Source organism: Euprymna scolopes, chromosome 17, assembly GCF_053919585.1.
Source record: "Euprymna scolopes isolate OS-2025 chromosome 17, ASM5391958v1, whole genome shotgun sequence".
Classification (NCBI taxonomy): Eukaryota; Metazoa; Mollusca; class Cephalopoda; order Sepiida; family Sepiolidae; genus Euprymna; species Euprymna scolopes.
The window spans coordinates 21,524,202-21,542,980 of record NC_136498.1 but is presented as its reverse complement, the minus strand read 5'-3'; the positions used below and the strand labels follow the sequence as shown (position 1 = coordinate 21,542,980).

Sequence of the window (18,779 nt, the reverse complement as noted above, 5' to 3'; positions counted from 1 at the left end):
AAGTTTTAAAATAAAGTTGTAATGTGTTTTTATTTAGGGCGATACTTTTATCATTCCACCCTGTATGTGTGTGTATACATTATATATATCTATATCTACATCTATCTATCTATCTATCTATCTATCTATTTATCTCTCTCTCTCTCTCTCTATCTATCTATCTATCTATCTCTCTCTCTCTCTATATATATATATATATATATATATATAAAGAAAAAGATGATAGTGCCATTAGAGTTGGTTTAGTCGTTTCACTGTTTTCCATTGTGGCTAGTCATGGTTAGTCTTTTAAGCTGAGATATACGAAACAAGCATGAGACTCTTTAATTTAATTTCCTATAAGAAATAGCAAAAAAAAACCCCAAAAAACTGAACATAATAAGCTGAGAAACCAAATCATAAAAAATATCATAAATTTTAAGTTCAAAGGAAAATAGTATAAAGAATATTTTCGCAAATTAATTTCTTTGAAATGAAAAATTCCTTACAATTATTGTATTTGAAACTTTTTGTCAATTTTTTGGCTTTCTTTTTCCACCCTGTATGTATGTATATATATATAAATATATATATATATATTGTTTTATTGATCTGTCACAACATTCTAATATAAAATCGTTCTTGCAGTCGCGTCTCCGCAGACATTGGAATTAATTCGGAAAATGAATTCCATCGTTTGTGCGCAGAAGAAAGAGAAAAGAGAAAAAAGAGGAAAATAGAAAATGCCCACGGAATATAAAATAATATATATAAAAAATACCACAGTTAAAAAACAAGAAAAATAAGAAGAAATAAACAAAGAAAAATCAAAACAAAACAGTATTTAGTTAAGACAACGAATTATCCCACTAGGCCTTTCGATCTATTTAAAAATGTGTCTATTTTCGTGCATGCGATTTTTTTATTTGATCTTTTTTTAGATAGAGTATGGTTTCAATTTTAAGCAAGACAATCCATGCCTAATTCAGTGTAAGTTTTTCATTAATTTGTCTCTGAGATAATTTCCTCAAATTAGGCATTTTCAACAAACTTCCAAGAGTATTGCAAAGAAGGTTATTTGCGAAAACTAAAACTTGTAAATTTCTGAGGCGAGGATAGATAATTGGGATTATTGGTATTATTAGGATTATTGCTTTCATCTTCAGTGTTATTTTCTACAGCGTTTCAAGCCATGTAACCTTTGACCTTGTTCAATTATATCTTGTCGAACTCAATAATCTTTCTATTGAACTCAAAATCTGCACGGTATTTCGAATAGAATGCTTTATTTAACGCACGAATGGGAGCATGCTCTAGTTCCGCCACACATAAGTAATTCTCAATTGCATTTTGAGTGTCGCTTTCACTGAGAATTGGACCTTCAACACCAGAAAAGTGTAACATACTACTGAATTTTGCTAAGTATTTTATCCACTATGCAACGGTTCCTGCGCAAGGACTCCGTTTTGAATTCCGTGTAGGTTACTGAGTTCGAAGGAAAGATTCTGGATTTTCACAAGATATACCTGAAAGAGTCCGGAAGTTACATCGATCGAAACGCTGTGGAATTAGCACTGGAGGTGAGAATAGTATTCCGCATGAACCAAATAATACATTAAAACTCTGTTATTATAAATTTTCGTCTCTATATAAGACATATTAGATTGTTAGCTCTAATTTAATAAGACGATCACATTCAAGTGGGTCCCAAAATCAACACAGATTATACAATCCCTGTAATTTCCTGGTCCCTATTGATTGCGGTGTTAGACGGGTTCTGTGCAGTTCTAAGATATCAAACCTTTTTCAATTCCACTTTACGATCCTTGTGTCATAGTTCTTGCGGTAGAAAGAACTAAATACCCAAATTCAAGCGGCATTAGAGAGAGTACTTTTGAAATAGGAGTTTGATTAGTTACGCGACTAGATTGCGTAATCACATATTAGTCTTTAGTTTATCCAGTACTATCTATATAGCACATTATAAAGCAACAGATCGGCCGATAAGTATGATTGTAGGATAAATAAATTAAAAATAAATATTAAAATTAGTTTGTAGTCATCATTCAATCAATCTTTTCAGAACAACTTTAAAATGAAACGAATCTTCTTAAGAAAAACTTCAAGACCTTTAAATGAAGTTGTTTTGAATTTCTGGCAGATTATCTTTCAGAAAACATATTACTTCAATCATTTAAATAAAATGTTCAGTGCCACTAAGAATATTTCAAAGAAGTACAATATATATAACAAATTTTGCGATTTAACTGCGTATATTTACACACAAGTACGGAACAATCACGTTGACACACTGGTTCTCGTCAGATCACCGAAGTTAGGCAACGTTGATCCTGGCAAGTACTAGATGTGTGATCATTTGGGAAGGAATACTGTTGCCATATCTGGGCAGGAGATGCAAAAAACAGCCTATCCTGCCTTGACAGAGTACAAAATAGACTTCGTGGCTTAGTGGGGGATGCCCTTTTCTCTACCCTGCAACCTCTCTCCCACAGAAGAGACATTGCGAGCCTATCCTTGTTTTATTGTTATTTCCATGGCAGGTGCTCGTCTGAACTCCAATCTCTGGTCCCCCCTTCGCCAATCTTTCACGAAAAACACCCGTCTAGCTGAATCCACTGTGAAAAATGTCCCCCACTCTATATCTGTGCCTAAATCAAAACGCGGATTCCATGAACAAAGCTTCTTTCTTAGAACTGTACGCCTGTGGAACTCTGTTCGTTCGGTCTGCCTGCTTCCCACCGGACTACAACTTGGATGTCTTCAAGTCCAATGTTAACAAATTCCTAATGAACCGCCCCCTTAAGTAAACACTTCATCAAATCTCCAGACTAACGTAATGTACTTGCAATAACCCTTATCCCTGAGTGGCTTCCGGGCCTTGATAAGTGGTGATCACTGTGTAAAAAAAAATACTATATGTCTGTCTCCATATTTTCAAACTTTATCTCTTCCAAAATCAAAAGTCTCAGAATACCGCTAGGGACCTCAAAGGATTGTTTTTTTTTTTAATGGATCGTTCATTTATGAGCTATTAGCCGGTCAAAATGAAACTTAAAGACTCCAAAATAGGTCAAAGTGGAAAAAAATCGTTATATATTTTATACATTCATCTTATTATTTATTTTTAATCAGTTCATATGCGTGTCACGTTGGTAATGTACCCAACTTTGAATGCTACAGTTTTTGTTTCGATTTCAGCTGATGGCAGCCAAATATTATTTTTTTACTTTTGAAATCACAACTCTATAATAATTAGAGCGGTGACAACAGAATATTATTTTCATCGTTTTGAGTCTTGAGTATATATCCGTTAATATCTTATATGCTTTTATATAGACTGATGTGGTTCTCGATTGATTAGCTGAGTCTGTGTCGGATATAAACTCGAGAGTCACAATAATGTAAAGAATAGTCTGTTGTCACATCCATTTTAATACAAACAATGTCTTTCTTTTACTGCAAATTATTCTCTATATATTTTTATTTCAGAAATTCACCTCTAGACGAAATCACCGTAGGTTTGCAACAACAGATTCCACATATAAATTTATTATGTCTAAACCATTATCCACCATCTTATGTAACTTTTGCACGCCGTTTTACATACATTTATTTGTTATAATAAAATCATACATTCCATCCTAGGAATAACATCATCATGATCGCTACATCTACAGAGGAAAGAGTTCCTATTTTTCTCTCTGATTATCAAGTCCTACCACTTCTACAAGTTAACACCGTGTACAATTCTACATTTCTTGCGCTGTTGGTATTTCGCCGAATTAACTGTTTACTGCATACACAGACAAAGCATAAACTTTCCGATTTCCCTGACATAATTACTAACGTCTCCCTTGGTATCGTCCAACCATTGCGATTGGCTGCGCTCAGAAGATTCCATTACTCTAGAATTCTAATTCCGTCCTATATTAATGAACGCTTAATAAAATTTAAATATGGCGACACTATACCCAACTTCTTAAACATTACTATGATACCACTTCTCTGTTGACACATAATTCACTGAAAATGTTTTTTATATATATATATATTCAAGCACTTCTGATTGAACAATTATAAATACAGCAAGCCCAAAGGAAAAGTAAAAAGTAAAAAAAAAGATAACAACAACAATCACTCCTGATGATAATCGGAGGAACCTATAGAAAGCGCTTGAAAAGAATATGACCCAACAACAGGTTTTGGGCGCAATTCAATATAACATGCCAGCTGAAAGTAAAAGGACCCCCAGCAAACGGACAAGATATCCCGAAAGATCGGAAAAAAGTATAACTCAGCCATGTTCAATCAGACGTGCTTGAATAATTACTTGCTGCCAAAATACACACACACACACACGCACGCACGCACACACACACACACGAACACACACACACACACACACACACACACACACATATATATATATATCGTATTTTATGTTTTCTTTTCTCTTTTATTTCCCCATTCGAGCGATTTCCTGATTCTGTGCATGTGTGTCTTGCCTTATTCGTACATACGTTTGTTTGTGTGCTTAGCTCGATTTATAAATGCTAACTTTGTTTTTTAAAATTAATTACTAAAGAATATTATACATAATGTTACATACAATTTTTAACTATTCGATCCAAAGCAATTTGTGTGTGTGTTTACAACAGTAACCTATTCGATCGAAAAACTTTACACGCGCGCGTGTATGTGTGTGTTTGTGTGTGTGTTTGTGTTTGTGCGTGTATGGGCGTGTGTTTGTATGTGGTTTCGGTATGTTTACATTTCTTGCCGTGCGTGCATCTTTATATGAAAATATACAAGATAAATCGATCAAGTAGTTTTTTTTTTTAAGAAACCACTCCTGAACAAAATTTTTGTATAGAAATGCTATTGCCATTTGTGGTTTTAAGGTAAAACTTGCGGAGAATGCTCTGTTTTATGGTTGTGGTAACAATGGAACGGAAATTCAAATTTCGGTCCGTATTAAAGTCGGTACATTTTGACATTACGTCCAACTCATCGTTCACATTCGACATGTCAACTTTATAGGTTTTAGGATATGCTAACAAGGTTGGGGGGTGTCTATTCCGAAAGCCGTTCTTAACATGTGGAGGTTAGGGTTTCTATTGCGAAAGCCGTTCCTTACATAGGACGGTTGGGCGTGTCTTTTCCGGAAACCGTTCTCAACATGGGACGGTTGGGCGTGTCTATTTCGAAAGCCGTTCTTAACATGGGGAGATTGGTATGTTTATTCGTTGTAAGCATACTCGAAAACCATTTTCCATGTGAACGGGGAGTTGGATTTATGTAAAAAATACCAAAAAATATACTAAATTTACTTTTTTCATTTATAAATTAAATTATTTCGTTGTTGTCAATAAAATATTTTTCTATAAAACAATTCTGTTATATATATATATATATATATATATATATATATATATATATATATATATATATATATATACGATTGTTGAATCTTATTCTTTCGATTACTTTCGTTTTTCGAGTGTACAATGAAAAAATAATAAAACGGAACGAAATTTAAATTTCCGCTCCATTTTTACAACAACCGTTAAGCAGAGCACTCTTCACAAATTTTACCAAATATAAAATACATCATATTAAATAAAACTTACGTCGTTTAACTATTCGATCCAAAAAAAAAACAAAAAAACTGTGTGCGTGTGTAGGTGCATGTGTGCGTGTGTTTAGTTTACTTATTGGATCGAAAAACCTACACATGTGTGTGTGCGTATGTACTTGTATGTCGTTTCTTTTATATTGTTCACCGATTAACTAGGCTTTAGTTTGATCATAAAGTACATTGGCTACAGAAAGTTGTGTTTTTACCACTTTTACTAGTCTGCACACACGTTAACTTTGTATTTTTTTTTACTTTGTTTTTACTTTTTTTTGGAGAGGGAGGTAAAATTTTAAATGAGTTCCACCTCCGCAATTTCTTCACGTTGACGACTTGCATAGGTTTTCGACTATGCTGATTAAGAACATCTCGTTTAAATTTTGCAGAGGCAAGTGCTTTTCGAGATATAAATACATGTATTATGCACTGTAATTCAATGGTCGCCAGGTGTGTACGCATGTGTGAGAAACAGCTTTCTTCTCTTCTACCGACAGCGCCACCCCACAATTTTTTGATCTTAAAGCATTTTCGGGTGGGTATGCTAACAACGAATATCATAGTTACTGATTTACGCATTCCCTTACTTGCTTTTTTATATTTTAGCCACAGCCGCAACGGCCGCTGCTGTCCGCAATTGGCCATGGACGGCAGTGTCCACCAACAACAACCGTAGTTTAATTTTTAACGAGGAGTTATAAAATAAAATCAATCAATAATAATAACAGCAACAATAATAATAGTAATAATAATGATAATAATGATAATAATAATAATAAAAATAAAAATAAGTATAATTTTGATAATAATAATGATAATAATAACAACAATAACAGAAGAAACAACAACAACAACAACAACAACAATAATAATAATAATAATAATAATAATAATAATTATAATATTAACTAACACAAATCTGCATGATTTAAAATATAATATTTAAGCGTATTTTACGACCGGACATACATGTACTTGCTTTACATGGACTTTCACGAGATGTGCTCTAGTAAACTTATTGCTTTTTGCTCTTTCAATAAAAATGCCTCTGACCTACTCTTCTATTCGTTGCAAAATCCCAGCCTTTCACTGCAAGGATCCCAAGACGCTTGAATATTTTCTATTCAACTAGCTTCTGTCATTACAGCGGTGGTTTTGGAATTCAGTGATCGTTCCCTATTTTATACGACTTTACAATCATGCAGGGATTTAAATGCAAACATTTAAAGGTAAACATTTAAATGTTTGCAAACATCTGGTTGCCAAAAATCCTCAGCCCGGTTGCTTATCTATAAATCTACCAACTATAATACCATCATTCTACGTTGTATTAGTAATATGCTTTGTTTCGGGTGAACAAGGTAAAAAAAAAAAATCAGTTCACTAATATAAATGCCATATTTTCAGAAATAACTTTTTGTCGAGGTTTTATAGCTGTGCTTTTTTCGAACTGAGCTTTTTTTAGTTCCTCCGTTTTGCATTTAGTGTTAAAAATAAATTTTATTCGTTTCTCTTCGAGTGAAAAAAATTACTAAGCTTTCTTTCTAAAACTCTGCAAAAAATATGAAAAGAAGCTTTTTCTTCGTCATGAAAGATTTTTTGGATCACATTTTTGTTTTTGCAAAAAGTAAAAGAATAAAAAAAATCTCAACCGTGTTTTCCTGAACTTGCAAAATCTTTTCAGATGAAGCCATTCTTTTGCGTAAGAAACCATATCTTTTTCTTTGTGTTCCAGTTTTTATTGCAAAGATTTTTGTATTCAATAAATTTTATTCGTTATTTGATGCATCTTCGCATCTCGATGAGGGGTTTCGTCTGTCGGTCGAACTTTCATTTTATTTTGAAATAAAATCATCATTGAGAAGTGCACAAATAGGCGCATTTTTTTCGAAGCATCCAAAATCGTAATAATAATTCCTGCCAGGTTTTAGTTTGAAATAATATTTTCATTAATTTGCCATGCTTACTTTTAAAATAGCATTTTCGTTGGTCTGTTATTTTAAACTTTGAAATAGCATTTTCGTTGGTCTGTTATTTTAAAGTTTGAAATAACATTTTCGTTGGTCTGTTATTTTTAACTTTGAAATAACATTTTCGTTGGTCTGTTATTTTTAACTTTGAAATAGCATTTTCGTTGGTCTGTTATCTTAAAGCTTGAAATAGCATTTTCGTTGGTCTGTTATCTTAAAGTTTGAAATAGCATTTTCGTTGATCTGTTATTTTAAAGTTTGAAATAACATTTTCGTTGGTCTGTTATTTTTAAGTTTGAAATAGCATTTTCGTTGGTCTGTTATTCTAACGTTTGAAACAATATTTTCATTAATTTGTTATGCTTGAGTTTGTGTATACATTTTTTACGGACTGTTATCCTCATCTTCCTAGTTATTGTTGTCTTACTAAGTTTCGGTCATTTAATCCTTTGGCCTTCTTCAAATGGTTTACCGTGACAGGATAGGAATGCTGAGTTTCGTAACTGTATCGCCAGTAATTACTGCCTTCCATAGTTGTTGTTTTACTATGTTTTGGCCAACTGATCCTCTGGCCTGCTTTGGGTAAGGTTAAAACCGCTATCTTCAGACAATGCTCATCTGGAACCGTAGAGATTCAACGCATCTATCACCTGCCTTATCTTAAAGGATTAAAAACAAATCATTTTCTACTTTGCGTTAGTTTGAAATAATTTTTTTTGGTCTATTATGTTTAAGTTTTAAATAGCATTTTCAGAAATTTGTCAAGATTCAGTTTGAAATAGCATTTTCCTTGGTCCGCCATGTTTAACTTTGATGTAACATTTTCGTTTATCCATCATGTATTAAATTTGTTTGTCTGTCATGTTTAACTTTGAAAGAGTATTTTCATCCGTCTGTCTAGTTTCAGATTGCAATAACGTTTTCGTTGGTCTATCATGCTTAAGTTTAGGATAGAATTCTAGTCATTCTGTCATATAAAAGGGACGTTCCAAAAGGAACTTTATCGGTGTGTGTGTGTGTGTGTGTGTGAGTTGCTTATGGACTCGGAAATGGTTAAAAATTTTACTTGAAAGTACTTAATATGTCTGGAAATACGTTGGACAGAAGGACACAGAGAAAAGAACCGTTCTCAGCAACTATAGGCCTATCACGTGCTTACCCTCTATGCTGAGAACACAACTGAGGGAACAAATCTACCACAACCTGAATAATCGTGGACTTCTCCCTGAGGAATAGAAAGGATGTATATAGACCAAAAAATCCCAAAGGAAGTATAAAGAGGAAGACAGAATTTAGCAATGGCATGGATCGACTACAAAAAGGCGTCCGAGAGGACCCCTCAAGAATGGATAATAGAATGTTTTAAAATGTATAAAATACTAAGCAGGATCATGAACGTGATTAAAAGTACGATGAGAACATAGCGACTGGAATTGGCAGCTGACGGACAACACATAATAGAAATTAACATACAAAGCAGTATCTTTCAAGGAGATTCACTATCACCATTACTGTTCATTATAGCCATGATGCCCCTGAACAATATACCGAGAAAGTGCCAAGCCAGATAGAAGTTCTCTAACACCTAGGAAGAAAATGAACCACCTGATGTACATGGACGATCTGAAACTTTTCGCAAGGACCCAAAATGAACTAGAGACATTAATAAATACCACCAGGATCTTCAGCCAGGATATCCAAATGAAGTTTGGTATGGAAAAGTGCGCACTACTAGTTATAAGAAAGGGAAAATTAGAGACAACAGAAGGTATGGAATTACCCAACCAAACGGAGATGAGGGTACTAGGGCAAGAAGACGCCTATAAATACTTAGTAGTATTGGAAGCAGACGCCATCAAAGTCACAGAAATGAAAGAGAGAATTGGAAAGGAAAACCGCAGGAGACCAAGAAAACTTCTCGAAACAAAATTATATGGCAGAAATCTAATGAAAGGCATAAATACATGGGCACTATTACTAGTAAAATACTCTTAACCGTTCATAGAGTAAACTAAAGAAGAACTGAAACAGTTCGATCAGAAAACGGGAAACTCATGACCATGCACAACGCACTACACCCGAAGGACGATGTTAACCGACTCTACATAAAAAGAAAAGACGGTGGGAGAGGACTAGTAAATATTGAAGACTGTGAGAATGACACCAAAAAAAGAACTAGAAAATACATAATGCAAAACGCTGAAAGAATAACCATTGCAGCGAGAGACACCGAAAAAATCAATCAAATAGAAAACAGAGAGAGACAAGAAAAGAAAATTGGAAAGAGAAACAACTCCACGGAAGATTTATAAGGATGACAAAAGATGAAAATGACGAAAATACTTGAACGTGTTGTTACTCAGCTTCCAGGGTACACCACAGGCTGTTTTCAAGGGAGATCTTTGATGACCTATGTGAAAGCACCTAGTGAACCAATAATAAATGCATATACTTTAATCGATGAATGTTGGGGTCGATATTGGCTACTACACCAAGATTTAAGGGAAGGCGGCACATAATACTCCGGATTGCTTAATTACCCTTGTTGTTTACATTGTACAACTCAGCGTTTAGCGGGGGACATCAAGTATCGTTTCTTTTATATGTCGATATGATTCGATCGAGGATTGCACCCTTCTCTTCTGGTCCATTAGCAGACACTTTGCGTTCGAATAATATGTATGGAAGAAAATCAATTAAAATCCAATTCCATACGATGTTGGCAAATTCAATAAAGTTTAGAATCATTTTTTTTTGTAAAACAGTGAAATAGAAATAAAGTCTGAGAGGAATGGAAAATGGTGAACGGGATTATTATTTTTTTTTTTTTAGATTAGATTTTCATCAATTTTATTTCCTTTGAAAACATTGTCTTGTGTGCTGCTTGTAATTCCAAGCAGGTTTCTGTCTGCAAAGAACAATGACATTCACAGGAATCGGTCGTTCTGGTATTAATTTGTGATTAATTTCTGTGTTTTTACTTTTGACATTTTTTTTTATTTTTTGGTTATATGGATTCTTCAATTCTTTTCTGGAAATTAATTAAAAAAAAAATAAAAATAAAAACAAAACACTCTCAAGTAATTTCAACTATGAAGTGGAATAGATATAGGAAGTAAAATAAGACCCCCCCCCAAAAAAAAAACAAAAACATAAGCATCCTATTAAATTAAGCAGAAAAAATAGTAGAGACACCGTATTATGGAATAGCTATTATGCAAATACCTCAAACAATCTTTGTATAAGTTAGAAAAGCATTTCATCCAAGGCATGAAAATTTAATGTAATGTACATTCTGTTGCACTTAAAAAATCATTGAAAATTTTATATCTATATCATTAATTGCAATATGAAAGATAACGTTTTTAAATTGCAACAAAATGTACATTACATAAAATAAATCCAAGGTAATTTTTTGATTAAATTTAAATTAAATTTTTATACCTTACTTTGTAAAATTTATAAAAGTGCACTTTGAAGATAAATAAATTTCAAATTGAATCTTGTACCTTTATTTTTTTACGCCTATAGTAAAAACATTTTGTTTAACAATTTTCATGCCTTGGATGAAATGCTTTTCCAACTTGTATCTTATCTTTTTAAGATTATATTTTTTAAACTCTCCTTCTCTCTATTCCAGTTTATATTTCTCCTCACACCACAACTCATTTTTTGCAAGACATTGGATTAAAGGTCTGAATAATGAGAAAATCTTAATTTTTTTAAACAAAAACTTTAAAATAACATTTTTAAATTAAATTTTTTTAAACTTCTTCCAGAATAGAACATCTTTAGAATTTAATAAGGAGAATATTTCATATAGGTTTCATTAACAAATATTCAGTACATAGCGAGAAAAATAGAGATGAAAATTTCAAAACGACTGTATAACTGGTTAGTAGTTAGTAGTCCTCGCCAGCGAAAGTCTTTGTTATTGTTATTCTATTATTATTATTATTATTATTATTATTATTATTATTATTATTATCATTATTATCATTATTATTATTATTATTATTTAAAACATTTGAGCGAGGACTAATAAGAGAGACGAATATATATTAATATATTAATGTGTTATACCTATGCGTGAGTTAGTCACGGCCAATTTATACGAACATGTACTTTTCATTACAAATCCTGTTGTTGTTGTTGTTCTTATTCGTAGTGGTGTTGCTGATGGAATGCCCACATAATAATCTCATAATAAACAGTCTTTATTATGTTTTACCCAATTTATTTTTTTCGAAATTATAAATATTATACGTAAAAGTAAATAATTGCCTATTATTTAACAGATAGTTAATGATATCTATACTTATAAAGTCAGCTATGTGTATGTATATAAGATACTAGCAGGCCGCCTGGCATTGCCCCGTCGTAAAATCCGTTTAAATATAGCATTTTGATTAATGAAGATTTCTTATTTCTTATTATATTGGACGCAATATATCGTAATGATTTAAAAGGTAAAAAAAAAAAAAAAAATATTCGTACGCCACCACACCGAGAAGTTTATCTTACATTATGATTTACTTTTTCCTTTGATATTAATGCCTGACATATAAATACATGTTTGCTGCAAAGCTAAACATTAAAACATGAACCAATGCCTATTACGTTACGCATGCATATTCGTAATGCCGTCGTTTGACCTTCACCTGACAAATTTCAATTTTTTAATTTTTACACTTTTGCGTCGATTTTCCATGGTTAAACTCAAATATGAAGTTTCGCATAGGTTCGAATACTCTATGTATAAAGTTTCATGTCTGTAGACCAGAAACTGACAGAGGAGTTTGGTAGGCTAACTTTTCTTAACAAATATATATACGAATATATAAATATATATAGAAAGAAGTTTGTGTTTACTGTAACCTTTTTACGCAAATATTATGCAAGTATGAATTATATAGAATATCTGCATGTAATAGTTAAGATGATCATCCCATGAAAAAATCGAAAAAGCTAATAGAAAATTAATTAAAATGAATGTTTAAAAGAATATGCAAATTAGCTAGATATTTTGCAGGTGAATATATATATATATATATATATATATATATATATATATATATATATAGTCTTGGAAGTGTTCAAATTTTAAAACTATATAAAAAACCTTATATCATTTTTATATTTTTTATCATTTGTTAGAAAACTATTTAGTCAGTAAGACATTTAATTATCTGCAATCACTGCACCAAGTTGCTTTCTTGAATTAACAAGAGTCTTAATGTTATTTCTAGGATCATCAGTTGTCTACCACGAACATGTTTCGGGGATTTAAAAACAAAACAGTATATTAAATCATGGCTCTCCAGCAGTGTTGATCGAACATCGCATCCCTTAATCATAAAATAAAATGTTCCGAATAGATATGTTAATAGTGATTGGATGTCAGAAACAATAATATGTTTTTCTTAAAAAATAATACTATTCCAACATTTTTCTAATGCAGACAAACAACAATTCTGTTCAAATTCCCGAGTTCGACGAAACATTCCCAAGTTCGACTAAATACACCTGAAGAAGGTCGGAGGTTACATAGATCGAAACCTTGTGAAAATGACACTCTGAATCTCTATTATAGCATCACAGATATTTATATTATTAACAAACGTTTGTCATACAAAGTAAGTGCTTTTCTGCTTCTGTCCGCCGACAGATTTTATTGATTTATTTACTTATCAATATATACACCATCGCAGACACCTCTGAATCTTAATTCGTTTTATTTTATCGACAAACACCTTGTACCAATCGTTTCTAGTTTTCATTGATCTAATCATTCTTACCTGTCAAATACCCAACCCGTTGCCCTTCAAGGTATGTAAATTGACCATTTCCGCTAATCTTACTCGAAGGCTGGCTTCGTTCTAAGTGTTCCCCATCCATCATCCCGAAGCTAGCACCCAATAATCTATATTCGTGCCAAATCAACGTCCACTTTTGTTAGATGTCTGTAGAGAGATTTCCAAGTATCGAGTTGTTCACAGTTAAAGTTGGTTGGAGGTCATCTACTGTTTGCATCGAATTTCCATCGCTTTTTGAAAGTGCTAATGGGAGAATTACCACCGTTGCTGGAATTCGTCCCACCGACAGATTCGATTAGGAGGATAGATTTGGTTAAATGCTTCGAATTGGTTCTTGAAAAGAGTTTGGTTTTCTCGAAGTGTTCTTGAAATTGATTTACACCATTTTCTACGTTCAGTTGTTAAAATTACGAGTTTGAAGAACAAGCCCGTACGTCGAGCTAAAATAATGGTTTATTATGCAAGGGCTTAAAATATGAAGAAAAAGCCCGTGCGTCGAGCTAAAATAATGGTTTATTATGCAAAGGGCTAAAAATATGAATTAGAGCGAAGTCCAATAGTGCATGATTACTTTTAAGGATATCAAGGGGAAGTTAATTTTTTTAACAAATATAAGAAAATAAATATTTCCACCGGGGATTATCTGCAGTTTTCCAACATGGAACATTGTTCAAACATATATAAAAAGATAACTTTTTTTTGTGTTTTAATGTTAGCATCTATTACTTTCCCTATATATATATATATTGAAATTAACAGTAGATTGTAAAGACGATTCCATTTCTTCCCAAGGCAAAAACGAGTATCAGTGTATATTTGATTCTTGTATACGTAGAGTATTGCATGGGGATTCACGTTAAAACTCCTTGATCGAAGGCATCATGATTTTGAATAAGTACATAAACGTGCTGCCAAGTAGGTGAGCTCCCTCCACCAGGCTAAACAACTTATATAGAAAAGTAGCCAGGATTCGCCTGTGCAAGGAGTTTTTTTTTTTTGCCAATCCGGAGATTAAGTATCAACCAGTAACCTCTCCCTCTTTACCCTGCATTAGTCTCATGGGGTGTTTTGTCACCCCGATTTTTTTTAAGTGCTCATAATTCCTAGTTGGCAACATTTTTTACTTTTCTCTCAGTACTTCCCTTACTCATATGGTATGACGCAGTTGTACCTTAGTTTTCTTTGGAGGTAGACGTCGTTTTGTCCTTCTGGTGTATCCAGTCACCTCAGCTGACTAACGAAGGTATGATTTTATGATTTATATAGTTTTATATTTTTCCATTGGAAATTAAATTTTGTATATAAGCGCATATTATGCATCATTAGACTACTCTATGATATTTAATATGGAATTAATGTTTTCGTATTTCCTTTATCATAAGTTAGTTAGGGTTAGGATTAGGATTAGGGTTAGTTAGGGTCAGGGTTAGGGTTAGGGTTAGTTTGTTATTGACACTTTATTATTATTTCAGTCTTGTAACTATGAGCTTAGCTAATGTAATATCTTAATATTTCCTTAATTTTATAATCTATTCTATCGTATTATTTAATGTTATTGTATCGCATTATTTAATGTTATTATCAACAAGATACAAGTGATTAAAACTGTTCAACAGGAACGGTAGATATATTTGCAACCAAAAGGACAACGATATTTTACAAAATAATAAAACTATAAACATTTTTGTAATTGCGTGTATAAACACTTCATAGGACTACCCATATTTGGAACACCCAGGTGACTAACACAGAGTTAAATAGAGTGTAAACGTATTCTAATCTTATAGATCACACATTGTCTTCCAAGCCTCACCTTCTGTCGCATCGGCGCGGTTTTGTATCCCTGTGCTCGTTTTACACATATTTATACGAGTAGCTTGCTCTTATTGTTCCGTGAAGCCATGACTGGGTAGAAATCTCAAGTAAATCGTAATTGTATTCTTAGTATCGTCTGCATTGAGTTTTTAATTTTCCAACTCACCTAGAATGTTCATTAGAATTGATTATTACTGAGTACTTATATCTGTTGCACTACGGCTACTTGAATGAACGAATGAAAGCTAAGTTACTCTTGTGGATTTCATAATTCGATATTCCGTACCTATTCTCGGATTCGGCAAAAACGCACTTGATAAATGTCGGAGGTTACATCGGCCGAAACGTTGTGAGAATAACACTCAAGATGAGAACAGTAATTTTCATCCCCCCAAAATACAAATAGTCAATAATAACAACTCTACAAAAAAAAAAAAAAAAAAAAAAATCAAAATCAACTGTACAGGATGTCTAAGAAGTCGTGCACCATAAACATTTTTTTTGTGTGTTTCAGATTTAATTTGATATGCGTAATAAATTAACAATACAAGAAAGAGTTTAATTAGTTTATATGCTTGGAAAACATGGGTTATATAACACTTTGTAGATGGAGAATTCAACTGCACTCATCCTGAACGATAAAACCCTTGTCTTTTGATCAAACGTTTCCAAGAAACTGGCTCAGTTGCCGACCGCGAGAAATGTGTTCGATAACAGACTTCAATTGATGAAGAAACATTAACCATCGTTTTTGTCAAATGCTACTAGGAGCCCCATGATATTAGCAAGGGAAATAACCCAGAAGTTAACGATTAGCAAATCATCTGCATATCGTATTCTTAAGACAAAATGAACATCAAAAGATCAACGCTAAATCCATCAGCAGAATAAAAGACAGTTTATAAAGTGAATTGATGCATGTGTCAAATGAAGACGGCGGACTATTTGAACATATGTTATGATTATTATGAATAAAATAGATATTTATAAATACGGGGTGTCTTTAATAAGTTTTCAGACATGTTTTTATACAGGCATTTAAATTGTCGTAGATTCTTGAAAATTCAGTATGTTATTGCTATACAACTTATGAAATGACTGACCAATTTTTATGATTTCGGGTTCAAATAACCAGCCACAGAAGGAATTGGAATGCCCTATATTAAAGCCTGAATATCACAGCTTGTGAATCACAAACATGCAATGTGAACGTGAGGACACTTTAAAAGAAAGATATAAAAAAATTATATTTTAAACGGGGAAAAATGCTACTGAAACGAACGAAATGTTTCAGACTGCATTTGGATCATCTTGTATTAATCGAACATCAGTTTTTGAGTGGCATAAGAGATTCAAGGAAGGCAGGTAGTTTGTTAGGGATGATGAGAGGTGTGGGAGGAGTAAGGAAGTCATAACACCAGAGTTGATTGGCCAAATAGAGACTATAGAGACAATAGATGAACAGTTTGATGTCAGTGTGGGAACTGTACACACAATTATTTGTGAGGAACTGAAGATACGGAAAATTTGCGAGAAGTTTGCCCTAATGATGCCCAGAAAAGATAAGATTATTTGACCAAGATAGCCATCAAGGCAGTTGCCCGCCATTTCTACAGTTCAAACTTTGCTCCCCGTGACTTTTGTTTTGTATCTAAGCTCAAGGAAAATCTAAGATGCTATCGTTATGAGACAATTTAGGAGATGAAAGAGGCTTGGACGAGGGTCATTGACATGCTCACAAAGGAGCACTTCAATGAGGCCCTCCAAAGGTTGTGTGAACGATACAAGTGCATTACAGCCGGAGGAGATTACTTCAAAGGGGACTAGAGTTGATTGTCTGTAATAGCAATAAAAGCACCCATGCGAAAAAGTTTAAAAACTTATTTAAGGCACCTTGTATTTTCATAAAAATCTACACAGTGCTCGACTTTTGGGGCGCCCTGTACATTCTCACACAAAGAGAGGAAATATATTTGTGCCCTTTGATTCTTAATCTGGCTTTCAAAACTGCAGATACTGACAACAAAACAATTACATTTTTTCATAAATAGATGTTATCTATTGTTATCTATTGTTATCTCATGTTTTGGATTGAAACAGAATACGTATCTTTTCTTAGACAATTGATAAAATCAATACGGAATGTTGTTTTCACAAATGCTGCCTGTGATGAACGTCATCTTTTTCATGACTGTGAATCAACAGCTCAACGATTGGCATAAAGGAGAAACTTCCTGACCCATACCGAGCCCCTAAAAGCATCTCAAGACCACTGTTCTAGAAAATGCTTCTGTTCTACAAACATAAGACTCCCGTCTTTGTGAGGCCCTTCCTCTTGGTTTAGAAGCACTTACGGTCCAATGGAAAGGAGTCAATTTCATGTGACGGGAATGAGGCGATCAAAACGGTTACGGTCAGAGGAGGATAGAAAACCGACTCAACTATCTGCCCATGTGGAGAGGGAGACACTGACTTGTTTTTCTTCTACAGGCTAATCAGGATACAGTGTGAAATAGCTTGCAACTTACAACAATAACGCATATGGCTGTGTGTAAAAAAATGTGGGAAAACTGTCACATGACTACATGCTTCAAAGAACCACAAAGAATAAGAAATCTGAAATAAAATAAAATTAAAAAAATAGTGTTTACCATATCTCTTTGGTTCCCTGTCATCTGAAAAATAAAAATAAAAACAAATATCATCGAAAGTTAATCAAGTCTCATTTAAAATAATAACGAAAAAAATTGTTTTAATAAAAATTGCATGTTTTCATGCAACCATGGCTTACATCCACTGAATACAACTCAAATGAATACATTATTTTTGAGTTTTATATCATCATCATCATCATCATCATCATCATCATCATCATCATCATCATCAGTAGTGATAAAAGGAGGAGGAAGTAGGAGACATTATAGTAGTCGTAGTAGGAGGAGAAAAAGGGAGAAATTTTAGTAGATATAGTAGAAGAAGTGAAAATAAGAGGAAATCGTAGTACTGGTGGTAGTAGTAGGAGGAGGAGGAGGAGAAAAGAGACGAGGGGATTTGTAGTAGTGGTAGTAGGAGAAGAAAAAAGAGAAGAGGCGAAATTGTAGTAGTTGCAGTAGTAGGAGAAGGAGGGAACGAGGAGAATTGTAGTAGTGGTAGTAGGAGGAGGAAAAGGAGAAGAGGCGAAATTCTAGTATTGATAGTAGTATTAGGAGGATGGAAACGAGAGGGATTGTAGTAGTGGTAGTAGGAAAAGGAGAAAGTAGAAGACGGGAAATAGTAGTAGTGATAGTAGGAGGAGGAGAAAAGAGAAAAGGAAAAATTGTAGTAGTCGTAGTACTTTCGTGAGTAAATTTTCTTTAAAAGTTTTATTCCAGAAAAAATGTCAGACGCAGATATGTTTTTTGAACATAAATTGTGGCACTGTTTGTCTACAAAGTAAGACAGACGCTATATAAATCTATTTTAAAAAGTTTTATTAACACCAAAGAAAGCACCCAGGCACTGATACGTAATGTGTAAACAGGGTTTGAAGCCAGATTAAGATTAGAG

General features: G+C 33.3%; 1 protein-coding gene across 1 annotated transcript in view; it reads right to left on the bottom strand.

Moving 5' to 3' along the window:
• The window catches only part of LOC145296709 (muscle, skeletal receptor tyrosine protein kinase-like), a 669,635-nt gene that overhangs the window by 417,147 nt on the left and 233,709 nt on the right, over window positions 1-18,779 (bottom strand). The window contains exon 3 of the mRNA XM_080142688.1: window positions 17,885-17,908. Coding sequence (XP_079998814.1) covers window positions 17,885-17,908 — 24 coding nt within the window. The remainder of the gene's footprint in view (window positions 1-17,884; window positions 17,909-18,779) is intronic.